Consider the following 18,313-nt stretch of genomic DNA (forward strand, 5'->3'; position numbering starts at 1 on the left):
AGAAGACTTATGTTTTCATTACAACATGTTATGATTTGATCATGTGCCTGGAAATGTATGGACAAACAAAACGCATATAGTGTTATTATTAAACATCATAATGCCCTTTACATTCGTTGTCTGTGCAGTAAGGCTTTCAATGTATAGTCAACCTACGAGTATTGTGAAAAATGGGAAAAAGTAAATACCGGCTCTGTAATTATCTTAAAAAAAACTCACAGTGCATAATGGCAGCAGTCGGCGCATTGGTGAAATTCACAGCCACTGATGTATTGCATGCTCGATTAATCAGTAAACCAAGTTATTGTTCCCTTTGTTGAGGGGAAATATTGAAAAAGCAGCAAGCTGTGCTGCATGAATAATCATGCCACTGAGCCCTCTGAGAAGTAATTAGTGGCATTTTGATTTCAACACCAAGGATGACAAAAAAAAAAACGTAAGGCTGACTTTATGAAATACAAATGACTTTAAGTTTGATCACCATAACTTCAAATTACCATTCACTTTAGACAGAGGTAGTGTAACTGAGTGAAGCTGTGCTAGTTCTCCAAATGTTGTCGTTCCTGCATAATGGGACATTGCGGTACCGTCTCTTATCCTGCGCCACCTTTAATTTATGTAAAAACTGAATATTTAAATCTGTCATCCAATGTTATTGTGAAGGGTCACTTTCAAGGAACATCTCCAGGTCACGTACGGCGGGGGACCTGCATTTGCATGTTGTTCCCCATCTGTCTCCCCTCTCATTTCCTGTCGACTCTCTAATAAAGGCATTCAACGCTGCTGGAACTATGATGGAGATTCTTTATAATGAACTTCCACAAAGACAAATCGATTGCATTCATATGAGTGTGTCAGTATTGTCAGATGTTCTCTTGTCGTGTCAGGAAGCAGACTGATGCCAAATCGCATTAAGTTCAAGTATTTATAGTACATCAGTTAAGACGGACTGTAAACAAAACTAAGTAACACTGTCACAGTGAGTGAGGCTGAAAGAGACGTTGCTGATGGTCGTGTTATTGATTTCAGGAGATTGAAGCGTGGGGCGAGTGAAGGCCCAGGCTGCCTCACAGCTCTTATCAACGCGACAAGGACGCCTCCTCCGATAACAATTTCTCCCCCAAATATTAACTCATTAATCATAGCTGCTGTCCAAGATGGATTTTAATTTTGCATAGAACATGTCTCCCCGCAGCCCCCAACCCCCAACCTCAATATGCCAGATTAAATTCTTTGTCCTTGCTACGTTTCTGTCATTGTCTCTCCTGCTGCGTTGGGTCTCATGTTTGTGGAAGGTGGATGTCTGGGAAGTGGCCAAGGTCAACATTGTTCAAATATCATGGTAATAATTCTTGATTAAAACTGCTTAAAATTCATTAAATTGAAATTTATTATTCAAAAAAGATTTCAATAACATAGCATAAAGAAATATAGGCTGCTGGATGATAAAGGAAGTGGAAAAACTCCACGGAGGGAGCGAACTGTGTGAACGATAAATAACAGATTTCATCAGTACGACAAGAGCCATGTCATACTCATCACTCCTTTGCTGCTCGGAATTTTTGTTTTTAATATTCTTCTCAGTCACTAATGAGTTGTTGTCACGTCTACGTTGCCATTTTTAATTTTGCATTTCTGATTCTCATGGATATTGCGCTCCAGTGGAGGAGTTTCAAAATAAAAGCCCATAGTAGCAAAGGAAGGGATCGCACCGGGGTCTTTGATGTCAAATATTGGTACAGGATTTGTTGAATTTAGTGGTTTTAAAGGAAAAAACCCATATATATATATTTCAAAGAATAGAAATGTGATCAGCATCTTATCCTGAATTTATCGACTTTGGATAAATATGGAAAAGGTTCTATGGTTACAGGTCAGGAAGTAAGGAGTTCTCTTACCAAATGTTGACAAAGCATTTTCATAGAAATGTGGAATTAGATGGAAGATTGTGCCTTTGATATAAAGGCCTGGTTCTTCTGCGGTTGAGGTGAATCGAGCCTCCATTCAAGAGCTTCAGGGTTTTTTGAATGTCACGTAACGCTGTAAGTAGCAATTATGTGTGACTGTGGATGTCTCAACTGTCTTGTTGAAGCCATGTGTAATCTTCTATTATTAAGGCAGGCTGTCGCCCTAAAATCTATTCAGTTACTAAATATTTATCCACTTTTCCCTCGTAATCATTTCTGTCTCTTTGTTTGGCGTGTTGTCTTGCTACAGGTCTATATGTGCCAAGCCGAACTTCTGTTAATCCCTTGACTGAGACGATGAATGTTCTGCTCTCCGTCTCTTTAACACAAGTGTATGCACCCATCTAAATGCAAATGTCCAAGCCTGCACTGCAGAAAGGCTGCAAAATGTCCCCCTCGCTTACTGCTCACGCTCTAACTGCTCACACAGTTTTCTTGTGTTAAACAAATAGGACACTTAAAAACAAGGAGCAAAATGAGAAGTGCTTTGAATCTGGCCACAGAAGCAGTAAAATTGAATGTGTATATCTCTCTTTCTTCACCCTGCATGCTCACTGCCCACTCCCTCTGTCTGGCTCAGACAAGTGCGAACTGCTCTCTGTCGTTCGCGTCGATGTGTGTGCGTGGGCTGGGAGAGGGAGGAAAGCTGTGAGCGACACTTTTAATTTTCCACATGCTGCATCAGTGTCGTAGCAATGATAGTGTGGGGTTAGCGTTGTCCCAGACAAGAGCTGCCAAGCTGTCCAACACACTCTGCGGCGCACTGACTTTGTCAAGATTAAAAACACTGCGGCCGGCCGTGGAACTTTCAGTGGGAACATGGTGTCTCTAAAACGCCCACATGAAGCACAGGGAACTCCCGCAAGTGCTGTTCACCACATGTGGGTTTCCCGGTGTTTATGCCATTGTTACTGGAGTAATTATATCTGCCTAGGAGGTTATGTTTGTCATTGCAGTCTGTCTATTAGCAGCATTATGCAAAACTCTTGGAACCAAGGACTATGAGGCAAGGAAGAACCCATTAACGTTTTTTCAATATTCACTGATTTGTCAGGGAATGTTTCATTGATATTGATGAAAAAAATCTATTTCTATTAAGGAGACTGAAATAGCTGATCACTGCTCATTTTTGTGCCATAAAAGAGTTCAACATGTGTCTGAGCTTACTGGCTCTTAAAGATAGAAATATTTCGCTTTATTACATTAAAGATGTTTCAAGAATCATGACAAAGAAAAATGTTGATCATTGCCATTTAATTCTATCATTTAAAAACAACAAACAATGAGTAGTGTAAATTCTCCTGTCAGGGTTGGCTGCTAATAAACTATTGCAGCAGAGGGCATCTCTCCAGTGAGGTGGAGGCTTCAGTGAATATTTTAGTCCCCTGCTTCATGTCCATCATGACTGTTCTCACTGACTTGTGTCACATTTCCATTAGACTTTTCACAACGTTTGCACCTCAGCCAAGCTTGAAAACTGGTTTGCAATATTCCAGCAGGGGCTGAGACATTTACCACTAGAAGGGATATTGTTACAGTTAATGTTTGTTTTAAAAATGGACTGTGGGAAGCCAAAGTCTTTGTCTTCTGGGTCATCTGAGGAGCAGGAGAGCACATTTCATGGCAATCTGCCACCTAAACTTTGATATTCCCTGAGTACAAGTGGGACCTTAGTGGTATTAAAAGATTCAATGATGGAGTTACTAAATGTATTAAGTTTCATCCTCTGGGAAGGATGGATGCACTTTTCTTAAAAATCTGACCAGCAGTTTCTTCCAGTATATTGGTTTGGCCTGAGGTTTTGGTGTAGTGCAACTCCATTAGAGATTTACAAAAGGAAAGAGTGCAGCAGGGGCTGAAATATCCTGACACAGAGCTGGAACAAACTCAGAAAATGCTGGATTGCACATTTTCCAACACAATCACCACAATTAATAGTTTCATGGATCCATTTTTGAAGAGCTACAACAATCCAGTTTGCCATATTAGCAAGTTAGGGTGTGTGCATGGTCACATGTCAAATTAAGAATATCGTGGATCTTACCTTTCGCTCTCGTCCCAGGAAATACAGGTCTGGTTAGTGGTCCCCTAAAAGATGGAGCATCGAGAAAAACAAATGGTCACCACCAACTAGAACATTCCTAGTAGTAGAGCATCATATCACATAAGCATAACATTTAGAATTTCTTAAATACAACATTTTATCAGTCACTTACGTTGTACAGGTGAGAGAATTCGACCACTACCGGAGCAGAGAGGGAAGCAGGCGTGGGCTTGATAGTCACTGACAAAACCTTGGAGTTGAGGACTGTGCTGTTCCTAGAAATGAAGAAGAGAAACCTCAGCATCGTAATATGTCTTTTAAGGGCCCTATAAAAACCTGATGCTAAGGGCACAGAGTGTAGTCAAATTCAGGAGAGTACCAAGTACACTTTGTTATTGTCAAGGTCAGTTGTGCCTGGTGCACCAGCAGCACAACTGGAAACAGGGTGGAACCAGAAAGATTAAATCTTCTGAGTGGGCGTATTAGAGGTTGTAACAATCGTGGAAAGTCATATTCACGACTGTCATCCACTTGAAACTCAGAACTCATCCTGTCATGACGAGCTGGCTGTTTAGGAATCCTGTGGAGTTGTTTTCATAGGAAACATATTGTTGTCTAGAAGGTACAGAGCCTGAAAATTGGAATCTAGCTCTATATCTAGGAAAATTGCTGGCAATCAGGTAATATTAGTAAGTGAGTTATTACTGAATAGGTACGTTTGTCTGATTATTTTGCAACACTGTGGTGCTAGTTTTTTAAACAATGGATCTGTCATGAATAATTGGTGTTTGACTAGAAACTGTTAATAGAAAAGTCACCTGCTGCATTCAGATGACTGTAAAGAGATCAGTATAGAAAAGGCCATTAAAAACACATCCTATTAACTGTCATTGATTAAACACCGCTGGTAAGAATCACTGATTACTTTTTATTTGGTCAGTCATTACTCTTTAACCAGCCCAGCAAGCAACCATCAGTCCATGCACACACGAGGCCTGGCTGCCAATGCGAGGACTGCCTGGTGCTCGCTGGGCTGGTTGACGCTTTGCAATCTGTGCTGGATGTGCTGAAAAGGTTCCTCTCTAGTGAAGGTGCAGCCGCCTGTGATTCCACCATCTCCAGGCTAAATGGATTATATCTGTTGTCTACCCACACCCTAGCAAGTCAGCAACAACCAGGGGTCTGATGTTGCACTGCTCCATTCTCCACCTGCGCCACCTCCCCCTTCTAAACTCTGCATGGGGAACATTACATTAAGGCGTTTAATGTGTCTGACCCCTTCAGCCAAATGCTGCAGGGTGCCTACCCGGCTGACGCTGATAGGAATCAACCTGCTCTCATCAAAAAGAGTGCTGTGGTTAAAGTTGGTGATGTTTCAGCTCATTTGTGAACCGAGGTATAAAGGGAACAGTTTTGTTCACATACTCAGTCTCTACGAGCACTCAAACTCAACATTCTCCTGTCTGGCTCAGAATTTCAGCCCCATATATATTCTGGACTCTTGGTTATGTAGACTACCAGTCAAGAATTCGATAACGCCTCCATTTACCATCTGTTATTTAAAATTACATAATTCGATATGAATCCTTTAGTCACGGGTTGTCTGTGGTTTGTTCTGTGCTCTCACATCCTTTACACCAACTCTATTGGCCACTTTCACAAGGCTTTCACAACTGCATCTAAAAATTATGATAACAAAAAAAATATGTCTACAGACAAGCTATTGGATGAAAGTGACAAAAACCAGGAAAGTTAAATGGACTCATAAGCACGCCTTGTCTAAATAACACCAGAGAAATAAAGAGAAAGTGCAGACAAGCAGAACATAAATGCTAAAAAGAAAGACTGTTCCACATATCATGAAGCAGTAAAAGATGGCAGATCCTCATATTTCTCCAACATCCCTGTAACAAACCAAAAAAAGCTGCCATGACCCTTGATTTTAATCGCTATTGACCCATCTTCAAATTACCATTTCTATCAAAAGTTTTAGAGACGATTAGAGTCGAGTAAGCTTTATGAATAATCATTAAATCCTATAAAATTTTTCATCAGATTTCCACTAACATCATAGCTCTGGAACTGCCCTCATAAAAGTTCCTAATCTTTTATTTTTTGTCTTTAATTCTTTTAAATCTCAGCTCCGCTCAGATGCTCACTCTATTCAGATTGACTGGATCAAATAATACTTTGCAAACATGTTGTGGTCCATTCTTGGCCCCTTCCTCTTCTGTATATGTTCCTGCTGTCAGATATAATACGCATATTATTTAATACCATGGATATCAAAGAAAGAATCAGGAATATCAGTTTGGTCCTGCAAAGTAAAAACAGACCTTACAAAAACATCTCGGCTTCCCGTCTGCAAATGCAAAAACTGCAACCTGAAATCTGGCTGTAATATTTGACAGCAGCCCCGCGTTGGGAAACCAGTTCCAGGAGTCACCGAGTCATGTTTTTAAATCAACCGAGGAGCATCTCAAATATCAGGTGTTCACACACAGTCACGCTGTCTCACTTCAAGTTCTGTAATTCAAAGTTGAGTCGAAAAAACCAACGTAGGCCCTTCAGCTTGTACAAAACATCTTCTTTGCTTTTAACGAATACTAGAAGAAAATATAATTTCACCCCTGTTTGAGCCTCTCTTTGATTTTAGAATATACTTTACTGACTCCCTCAAAAATAACTTAATGGACTTTGCTCCAGTTATAGTGCTGACTTATTTCTCTTGAATATACCCCAGCACTGCCTCAGCTCTTCTGTCTGACTTAAGATGACCGGACCTTTGCAGTCAAGGCCCCTCAGCTCTGAAACTCCCTGTCTGAGGATTTGTAGAATCAGTAACATCTCTTTTTATTTCTTTGTTTACCTAGCACCCTGTTTTTTTAATAGTTTATTTTGCTAATATTTTAGTGCTTGGTTTATTGTTTTAGTTTATGAAAGTGTTTTGGTTTTGTTTATTAATTCTGTTGAAAACCAGGTGAAGTACTTTATAACTTTGTTTTTACTACTATTATGAAGCTAGCAGCTCTGGGGTTTTGTATTTTGTGTACCACATTGCCTGGAGCTTTGAGTTAAATGCTCACAATAAACATCAGCCCACAATCACAATGCAGCCGTGTTCACGTTCAGATGGCAAAGTCTTTGCAAAATTCGCCTAAGTTTGCTAATGAGCAATATCCCGATGTATTGGATGATGATTTTCTATTTTAAACTGATGATGCTGCAGGATCATCATACAAAATACAACTGCTAATGTGTGCTCCACATTACCGATCTGTTTAGTAGATGGAGAATCATCAGTATTATCATGATTCCCTCTTGGGGGATCTCAGTGTTAATTTTCATTGCTATCCATCAAACAGCTGAGAGAACATTTCATTTTAAGTAAAAACTGTTAAACACACGGGAGACACAGGAGGTTTAAATACATAATGGGATGAACTATGATTGAGGTATTTTAAAGCTAAAGTAAAATCTTTGAAATGGTTGTGGTGCTGGATGAAATGTCAAATCATAAATGTGCCGCTGTGACTCATCCTTTGGGAAACATGAATGGCTGTAACAAATTTTATCACAATCAATGCAATAGTCATGAAGCCATTGCAGTCAAAACCAAACATGTCAACTTCATGGTTCAACTACAGGAGAACCACTATAAGATTTGCCCAACTGGGACCACGAATACAAGCAATTCACTGCAATTCATCCACTAACTGTGAGCTGCAAGTGGAGAACCAAAATGGTGGACCATGTGGTCCAAAATTGCGAATAAATTCTGAATATTAGGCTGAGGAATACCCTGAGTGAAAACTGTGACATCCATCGAAATACTATCAAAGGCAACAGGTCCCATAAGCTTTTAAAAGGCGTGTTGACATTTTAGACATTTTCTAGTCTGGAAAAGGTCACACAGCTGCCACACAATACTAAAGCATTTCATCAAATCCACTTTGAACAGTGAAAGGCTATGTTGTGTCTGGTGGGATCAAAACCACATAAGCCATCATTGCTAAGCAAAACATGCAACAGTTTGCTGACTCAGCCGTGTCTGGTTGCCAGAATCAGAGCAAACATACATATAATCCTAACTGCTAAGTGAACTCCAAAGGGTCTAAGGATTTTTCTGAAGTGGTCCACATTTTATTTCAATACCTATATATTATACCATTTATGTGCCTTTTTATTTTACATTTGTCCTTGCTGCTTAGTATGTATTGCAATTTCTGCATTTTATAGGTACTATCAATCATGTGGAAAGAGACAATCAGTAAAAAGTGAATTGCTACTGGAAGTACTGACACCGAAAGCTTCCAGTCAGCCCAACATGTTCAACAGCCCATGCTCCGTTTTCCAGCTCCTCTCATCATCACCATATCCTCTATGCACAATCACACCCTCACCATTCCAAAACACAATCAGTCAACTTAAACTTTTGTGTCATCTAGTCTCTTGCCTCAAACTCATCTCATTTTCCTTGAGACGGGACTCAAATGCAGAAGAAGAGATGAGACAAGGATGTAAAGGAAAGAGACCCCCCCCCAAAAAAAAAGAAAAAAGAAAGAAAGAAGAAAAATGAGCGGCAGCGATCAAGAGATTCTGAACTAAGTGGGAGGACTGGAGAGAGAGAGAGCGAGAGGCTCTGCCACATTTCCCTGTTCCCATATGCCACCACTTCATTATGTGCTTTAACAACATTATTATAACACAGAGCTTCTCACCACAGCCGTGGATAACAGACTGTTTCTCACAGCAGCCTGCATTCATTCTGTATAAACATACACACATAGGCACATAAATATATATAATTACACAGGGCTGCACGTACACTGCTCTGTTGAAATAAATGTTGATCATCAGGACAGCAACAGCAGCAAGTTGTGCGAAGAAATCCCTTTACTCACGGAGATAAAAGACATACACGGGGCCACCCACCAACAGTGCCGCTGTTTCTGCATCTAATCCTTGTTTCCATTTAGCTGTAAACATTCACTCCAGCGCTGATGTAAAATGGCCAGACTGGGCTGTGACGATCCATTAAAACCCTCTGTGTACTAGATCCTGACGCACGGTTCAACGCTTTCAGCAACAAGTGCCTACATTTCAATTCGAAGCTGGTTCAATAAAGGGATTTGTAAACATTGCGATTTTACATAATCATTGTTGTCAACTGATCTATGTGACTGAAACTCTTTCTACTTATTTGATGTTTTTTGTCTTTTAAATATCACAAAAGTTGTTATTGTTACAGTAACTTGGAGTAATTTCATGGTCATGGTCTTTTGTTAGTTTTCTAAAATAACAATGGATACAATAAATTGAAACGATGATAAATTGAACCTGATCGATCCCTTTTTTCCTATTCTATCTTTGTCTCATTCAGTCTTTTCTTTCCTTTAGTGTCTTTTCTTTAGTAGCATACCACGTGGGCGTATACCCCTTGAGCAGCAGTTCACTATCTTAAGGTTTATAAGGAGGGTTATCAATCTATGGGTCAGTATGGTTGGTTTCTTTGGGTTTATGAATGACCATTCTATCTGTGAACTCCAAATACTGCACTACGTTTGTATGCCCCCACCAACCAGTGCAGTTTCTGTCAACATAAGGTCAGATTTCAGTGGTTGGAGGTCACTGTGACCTTTGACCTTCAACCACTGAAATCTAATCACTTTATCTTTGAGTCCAAGTTGTTTTACCAAACTTGAAGAAATGTCCTCAAGGCATTCTTGAGACATCACGTTCAAGAGACGAATGGATGATTGAACAGATGGACGGGCGAATGGACAGACAACCCGGCACTGAGGCATGAAAATGTGAAATCTCTGTTGTTCAGCTTGATCTTTACCATGATCTGTGCCTGACGCTGTAGTCTGCGTAATTCCTTAATCCTACTGGACCTTCACCGAAGCCGCCGCAGAAGAAAACGCACTAATGATAATGACCGTATTTGTTATGAGAATATAATAGCACTGAAACTTTTTAAACAGGCTGTTTTGGTTGTTATTGTGTTCATACATCTACCTGTCTGTCTCTACCTGTCTGTCTCTACCTGTCTGCTTCTCAAGTCTTTTGGCCCTTACTTGTTCTCAATCATGGCACATCAACAATAAGATATAGAGCTGAGTTTGTGAGAGGAATCTGCATGAGTTGAGCATCTGATTCACTCAGACAGTGGCTCATTACACAGTCAGCTCCTGGACTGCACGTGGTACGGAACCTTCAAGACGTACCTTCCTCTGAAGGACAGGTCATAGGTCACTTCAGAGAGGGAGCGAGACAGAGACAGGGACAGAGCAGGTGTTGATGTGGATCTTGAGGTAAATGCTCTCGCCTAAATGTTTTGACTTAACAAAGTCTAGTTGTACACTAATGATTTGATATCACTGATGGTCAATTAAGCTCAAATCCAGATTCAATGAACACACACCACAATCACATACTATGTTCATTAATAACAAATATATTACTTCATGTAAATATATTTCTCCCAATTACTTTCTGTTAATGCCTCCATTTCAGATGTGCGCAATTTCCCGTGCAAAATTGACAGTTGCAAGTAGCTTGACCTTAGTTAACTCAGCACAATGCAAAATCATTCCGTTCACATGTCTCCTATTATTTGCATGACACTCCTATGATTGTGCAATTAAGACTGACACATACACTGCTGACCCTTACACAAACGTATTTCATGGTACTCTGTCCAATTAATGTTCTTTCAGTCTGGACCGAAATTGGTGGACTGAACAACACCCATAGCGCACAGCAGCTAACATGGCGACCCCCATTAGGACATATTGAGACTGTAAAACTAAATTAATCTGACCATATCATACAGCACAGCCCCATACAGATGTGGAAAGGGTTCCTAGCACCACAAAACACTGGACCATTTTCGAAGTTTGGTGTATTTCAAGTGACCACTGAAGTAAAAATGCTTCAATGACCCTAAATCAAGATCCACTCTGGAGGAGTGAACCGATGAAGACCATGAAGTGCAGCTGAAAGCTCCATTAAAAAGCTGGTAGCTAGACCTTAATGTTTTCTTTTATTAAAGCTGTACAATTAAGTATATTTAGCACTATTTCTTTTAAATTTTACAAATGACATCTTATATTCTATTGATCAGCAACAAGATTATAAATCCACTCTGTTAGATTTACTGAAAATACTCCTTTGCTATGACTTATAGTTTGGTTACATTCGTGTTAGCTCTATTGTCACATTCCCAGTCTGTGAGCCTGGGTTCACAATCAATCATTCAGTTGAGGTTGCAAAGCAGTCAGCAGTCTTACCTCTGCAGAGTCAGAATACTGCCAAGGTTTCTGTACAGAACGATGCCGGTTACAAATGTCGAGGAGTCGTCTGTATCTGCAGAAGGGAAGAAACAGAGGTACACACACTGAGCACAGATGTCAAAGTCAGGAAAGACAGGAGTGTGTGTGTGTGGAGACCGAATGGCTCAGTGTCTGTGAGTAGAGCGGCCTGCTATACAGGAGAATGCAGGTCAGCCATGCTGCCTCCACTCCTCCCGCCCCTAGAGCTGCAGAGCTCTTTACACTGGAGCTGGCCTACATGACTAGTCAGCTATAAACACTGTCTCTCACACTGCTTTAAAGTCACACACACACACACACACACACACACACACACACACAACTGCACACTCACAACTTCATTCAGGCAGGCACTGACAGTAACACAGACAGATATCAAAAGTTAAAAGCAAAGACTTGCTTTTTGAACACATACACACACAGACACACACACCATAACCATCCGTGCATACACACAGCATTGTTTATCTTTTTCTATCTGATATGACACTGCTAATTTCCATAATAATGTCAGATAGAGGCAGCAGAGCCTGACACTGTCCTCACCCTGGGAAAAAAAAAGAGCAATGTTGACAAAATTTCACTTCGGCAGTGAAGCAGTAAAGAAACACGAGCCTGGCTGAAAAGTGTCTGAGCATGTACACTGAAGTGCTCGTCAAACTATGGTCCAACATCCTCCCAATTTTTTTCTTTTGTATCTTGTCGTACGAGCCCTGATATCACATGGCTTTTTCACACCATTTGTGTATATATATATATATATATATATATATATATATAATTAGCCTGTGTTTTTGTCTGGTTGATTAATCAATCTTACTAATCAAGCCCACAATTTTCTAAAATAACCCCTAATTAACCTTATTAAATGTAAAATCCTAATGATTTCAGTTTTGGTTGATCACCAGTGGTTGCCAGTGGAAACAGTAAGTGCATTTAGGAAGCACAGGTCTCAGTCCTATTTCTCTTTAACACGATATTTGTATCAACGTAGCCAAACATCATAGGGTTTCCATCCACATAGAGACAAAGTAAACCCATAAATGATTTTCCGGGAGGAAGAAAACCTCATTTAAAAGCCCTCTCTTTTGTAGATGTGCCAATATTTATAATCATTCTGCTCAAGATAAAGCCTTGGATCAGAGCTTTTCTCAAAATCTTGCTATGCATTTCATGTCATGTGATTACATGAAGGTTTTTGAAAAAACACTATAATGTTAGTGTTGATTTAACATTCATGGTTAAAGCAGGGATATTCACCATCTTGTCCTACATTCTACAAAATGACAAACACTATTTCCCATAATCCCTTGACTGTTGTGGGCTGGACATTGGGGCCTGACAAGGCAAATCCATGTCTGTAATAACTGCAGGACAGAGAGGACCGAACAATGTAGATGATTTTAGACAGTAACAGAGATTACAACTGAAGAGTAGGAAAAACATGACTCCAGAAGAGCGTTGGTGAGTTTTATGGACATGGACAAAACCAAGTTATGATGGGATAAGTTGGGAGCTGTATTTCTTTTTCTTTCTGTGCTTACATAGTTGTTATTCTAATTCACTACATAATCTGCATTCTTTGTGATGTGTGGCATAATGTCCAGAATGTGCATGCATCATGTTCTGTGAATCCCTTGTGGTTGTGTAGGCTCTACTACAGTCCACCAGTATCAGTGATAGGTTCTGCAACAAAAGGCAGTTACAGAATCGGGATACAATGACGGTTTAATGATGAAAAAATTATCCAATCAATTGGATGTCCCCTTTTATGTCCCCAAAGACATAAAAGGCAACAAGAAATCCAGTAAAAGACAAATACACTGCTCTGGATGGAATTGAAACTGCAACTGCAACTCAGTAAACATCGTCCCCACATGTTGGACCTGTGAAGACGTGCAGTTGACACAGTGTAAAAGTAGTTCTCCACCACTGTCTGACTCAACACTGTGCTGACATTGTGCAACCCAGATTCACATTTTAAGTTTGCAGTATTTGCCTGGGGGCCTTACCCTCGGGTCAGCTAACAATGAGGCTGCCATAGTTACCTGAGTGACACCTGAGCTCATACACATTGACCCAGTTTGGAAGCCCTCCACTGAAGCGGTGATAAGCCAATCATAGAACCTACGTAACTGAGAGTAGGACATCTATTGGATGGTATTGATCCATGCACGTGGCTACAGCTGCAGTCAGGGGACAACAATGTTCCAGTACGGGAATACATTTGTCAAAATTTGACTGCTGGGATAGATAGAGGCACATGCAGGCCTGGGGCGAGGAGAGGCCTTCTCTTTTCGGGCTAAAGTGTCAAAGGCAAAAAAAAAAAACATCTGCGGGGCCATCTGAAGACATCCAGCTCTTCTGCTCCAGCACACCACATGGCTGCCCGAGAGTATGCAGCAGTGTGCCAGGCAGCAGGCAGAGGCTGTAGCTCCCAGGCAACAGCTGAGCTCCCATGGGCATCGGGGGGCAACCAAGGAGGATATGTGCATGTGTGTATGTGTGTGTGTGAGGGTGATGAAGTATTATGTATCCTGTTCATCAACCCTTTGGCTGGCCCATCCAATATGCTCAGCCAGATTCAGTCTGTGCCCAATCACAGTAGCCTGCAGGGACTTTAACCAGTGACTCAATAACTTATGTCTGTGTGCGAGAGCTGAAACCGTTAGTAGCCAAGTTTCCGTCTATATAGATTAGTTTTTACAATGTATGTGCTGATGATTTGTTTGCATATGTTGGGGTGTGAGTATTAATTCTAGTCATGCAGAAGATTTCCCTACTCACATTGCTTCAAATGTAAACTGAAAAGACACAAGCATGAACTCCGAAACTCATTATGGCTCAGTCTAATTCCTGCTTCTGTCCCGGCACTCTACCTGCATTGTGTGCACATTGAGAGCTCTCTTCAACCAGTTAACAGTGGGAGCAAGTGGACTAGAAAACTCACTTTAGCAGTGAGTGTGCACTTGCACTTACCCAATATTACTCCATTACCTCTTAACAGAAGCACACATTAAGAGCGAAGTAAACATCATACAAATTTAACGTCCGTCCCGCTGCTTTGTCAGGTCTGATTCTGTTCATGAACATGAAGCTTTGCTGTATTTTGCACAAGTTAAAGCTAGAAATGAGGAAAATATCCCTTTGTTTCTAATTTAATTTTATTTGTATTATTACTTGTGAGATTAAGTTTTCTGTTATCATTTGAAGGGACATTCTTTGTTATGTGCTAGCACACGATGTAATGCAACATCTGGGTGAGACAGATGTTGAGTGGCTTTCAAAAGAAAAAACACATTCTTATTTAATTAACAACACTAGTAATGTTAGAGTCTTGTTGTGTATAGTAGCTAATGTTATCTACACAGCAGCATCAGTTAAATGTGGGCGCACATTAGCTCACATTTAGTTAAAATTCCCTGGAGCAAAGTAAGAACTAAAGATTTTCAGTTCTGAGACCAGTCAGTCTGAGCTGAGAACACACAGAAGCTGTGTCCTAGCTCAGCGTCTGCATCATTCACATCCAGTCTTTAGAGACTGCAAAGGCCAAAGATGTTCTCGTGTACGGAGGATTTCCTGTTTGCATCACCAGCTTATCCCACCCATACTGTTGCATCTTTAGCTACTTTGAGCTGCTGCACTTACTGGAGCTCTGCTGCCCACTGTTAGCATTGTCAGGGGTACACAATGCATTCTGGGATAGGTTATCCTGAAAAGGATCTTCCCACAGGATCCTTTGTTGCTCGATAATGGAAGGAAACATTTGTCGGCCACGTTTATTTGCACTGCTGTGACGCCATCAGTCTTCAAATGCAGCCTCTAAGGGATGCAGCCCCTGAAATGGGTCAGCTTTAGATTGCTAGCAAGCTATAGCCTACATCTGTACAGATGTTACCTTGGCTGTGGATGAATAACCACTGATTAAACCAGTGACTGAAAAAAGCTTTACACAACATTTTAGCTCATTATAAATACCAGTAAGACAACAAACAGACACATCATATAAGATATGTGAGTTGTTACCTGCTTGTGGTCTGATTCAGCTCTCAGGCAAGTCATCTAATGATGGTGTCATACAGCAAAATACTTTAAAAAGGGTCAGTGGTCAAGTGTGCCTGATTTGTTGTTAAGGGGCTAATATTTGCACCAGTATGGTTATGGTTTAGATTTTTTATTGCTATTTTAACCATAATTGTAGGTGATTGTTGTTGTTTGCACAGTGTAAAGTGGAAGCAAATCAAATTCTGCTTGTACAAAACACGTATTTACTACTGCACAAAATACATTGTCTCTGTTGTTATGGAGGCCACCACTTCTACTTTTCATTTGAAAGAAACGGCTTATTTCAGAACATTTCCAGAGATGTGAAAAAGGGCGATCCATCAGTGTAAACAAGACATCACAGAGGCTTTTTAATCTGTGTGAGCAGGTCCAGGCTGTGTGCATAAAGAGGGCTGGCTGCTGGTGTGACATTACCACCGTGGAGACCTATCTCCCAGCTGGGGAGGAAATTGTTTCTAATTGCTCCTGATTGGCTCCTGTTGACTCCTGATTAGGAGTGACAGCCTCATTAGCATGCGAGCAGTGCACGGCTCTCTTTAATGGTGGAAAACATCCCGGCTGACAAATAACCCCACTGCTTCTTAAGAACTGTGGTCGTGGCACCTGCCTGCCGACAGCGGTGAGGCTCGGCTGGTGCCATTTTTCATGTTTACAACTGGTGATGCACACATTTGCCTCCCAAACCATTACAATGATGAGGGAAAAGTCCCAGATTGTATTAAGTATGAATGTTTCCTATTTGTTCAACATTACTGAGGAATAGCAAATAAAATAGCCAAATATAAGGCGACCACAGCACTAATCAGCGGTTTTCAGACATGAATTCAGGAGCATGTTGGCACAATTGGGTCCAGACTTTCACACACGAACAATGCAGCAGGAGATTTTCCACTCCGACACATTCACAACAACACAGAAAGGAGGGAGGACACTATGTTTAAATTCCACTGCAGAGATCCTGTGTTTTTGTTGACAGCACATCGACACTGGTGTCAGCGCTTATCACCTCAAACTGTCTACGTCGGCTTCTTCTACATGTATGGCACCGCTTTTTCAACCAGAGAGATATGTGGTCTTTGGCTCTTTCCTGCTGTGTTCTCACATCGGCTCATTCAGACAATCCACAGGGTTTTTACTTGGGGGCTGGCAGGAAAAACCTGGAGTCCAGAGCGAGTCTCTCACTCTGAAATTTTGCGTGTGAATGTCAGGAGATTATCCGGAGTTCAGAGCATGTCTGAAAGCAGCTGTAGTAAAATATAGTAATGAGCCCTGTCTCCATCAGTACATTCATGAAGTCATTATGCACCGAGCCACCAGCCTCCTCGGTCGAGCCTCCACTCATACCACACTGCTGTCATTTGAACGGAGCTGCCCGGTATTATCAGATCTCTTCAGGGAACAACCAAAGCACAAAAGCTACGTTGTCAGCTCTACTGATGTGTAGCGTGGCTTTCAGATCCTGAGGTTTCAGCCCTCACTCCAGTGCAAATGAATACATATGGAATTTGAGTGTGGTGCTCAAAGAAGTGAGGATGGACTGGAAAAGACATCCTGAGTTTAATGACGCTGCATTGTAATGTTCAGTGGTGATTAATTAATCAAGTCTAAAATCTTGAAAACAAACAGTAGAGCTAATCAGATGTGACTAAAGGCAGACATTTATTAATTTAAGTTATTTAGCCTCAATTAACAATGTGTTGAAATTGAGGAAAGCAGCCAATCCTCACATTTAAACTTTCACAAGCACATTATGGCTCTTTTATCATTGTTTAATCAAGGACTGCAGAGTTGTATTATTCCTCATGTCTATAAACAAATAAGTATGTAAATGCTAGTGTTTGGGATTCAGGGCCATCAAGTTGTTATGGCAGATGGGCTTTGTGTTAACATTTCATGAAACTTATTCTGGTCTTATTGAAGATAACGTGCCTCTTTTGTTGTACAGCTGCTGAACAGCGGGTGACGTTAAATCATTTTGTTATCCTGCATGTTTTATTTGCAACATCAGATTAAAACATGTCTGTGTGGGCTTGTCTAAGCTGATTGCGTTGCTTTGCAGATCAATGGTTGTAAACACTGTTGTATTCTTAGGCCTGGTGCAAACTAGAGGATTTTCCACTCTTGACTGATTTTTAAAACGTGAGAGACCAAAGACATAATGACAGATTTAACCGTTTTTTATCTTATAATTGTCACAACACTAACACTAGGCGTTTCGGCCGGAACGTCAGACCACACCCTTGCCTATTGTAGGAAACAATTTCACAGTGGGGATTACAGAGACTTGGGATCTCACAGAAACGTGCGTGTTTCTTCTTCTTCCTAAATGGCAGTTGAAAAAACAACCCTTCGGTGCATGACTGCTGCCTTCTGAACTGGAGTGTGGAGAACAAGCGTGTGTTGTGTGTGACTTCAGAAAAAAACAAACATGGAGGACAACCGACGTCCTGTCATGAAGCGAAAAACACTAAAAGAGGGGAAAAGATGTGGATGAAATAAAGGCTTAGAAGGCAGAGTTGTATTGTTGTTTTAGTCGTAGGTGTAAAAATACACAACATCCTGTTGGTGACGCTTACTGGTCAGCTCGGTGTCAATGGCTATTACGTTTTTCTGTGTGAGCCCATTATTGTAAATAATAAATGTTTTATAATCAGCCTGCTTATCCTCTACTGTGCAGCAGCCCTGTGTTAAGCTCTCACCTGGCTTTCCAGTGGACAGGATGTTTTTGGAGATGGTGACTCTGTCCTCAGAGCTGCGGGCCCAGTCCACCATGCCCCTCCAGCCCTTCATTGGGAAGTTGATGTCTGCATGGCCCGCCACTGGACGCTTGTGGATGCTCAAAACTGCGACAGAAAACAACAGAAACTCCTTAATACATTACAGTTAACATCACTGCTCAT

The 18,313-nt window shown here is 41.0% G+C and overlaps 1 protein-coding gene across 6 annotated transcripts in view; it reads right to left on the bottom strand.

Annotated features, from left to right (window-relative positions):
- The window catches only part of adgrb1a (adhesion G protein-coupled receptor B1a), a 156,235-nt gene that overhangs the window by 42,400 nt on the left and 95,522 nt on the right, over window positions 1-18,313 (bottom strand). For all 6 annotated transcript variants that reach the window (XM_047340994.1, XM_047340993.1, XM_047340995.1 and 3 more), the window contains 4 exons: window positions 18,113-18,256; window positions 11,307-11,382; window positions 4,184-4,286; window positions 4,012-4,055 (listed from right to left, as the gene is read on the bottom strand). In XM_047340994.1, coding sequence (XP_047196950.1) covers window positions 4,012-4,055; window positions 4,184-4,286; window positions 11,307-11,382; window positions 18,113-18,256 — 367 coding nt within the window. The remainder of the gene's footprint in view (window positions 1-4,011; window positions 4,056-4,183; window positions 4,287-11,306; window positions 11,383-18,112; window positions 18,257-18,313) is intronic.

This window comes from Hippoglossus stenolepis, chromosome 8 (genome assembly GCF_022539355.2).
Source record: "Hippoglossus stenolepis isolate QCI-W04-F060 chromosome 8, HSTE1.2, whole genome shotgun sequence".
NCBI classification, from domain to species: domain Eukaryota; kingdom Metazoa; phylum Chordata; class Actinopteri; order Pleuronectiformes; family Pleuronectidae; genus Hippoglossus; species Hippoglossus stenolepis.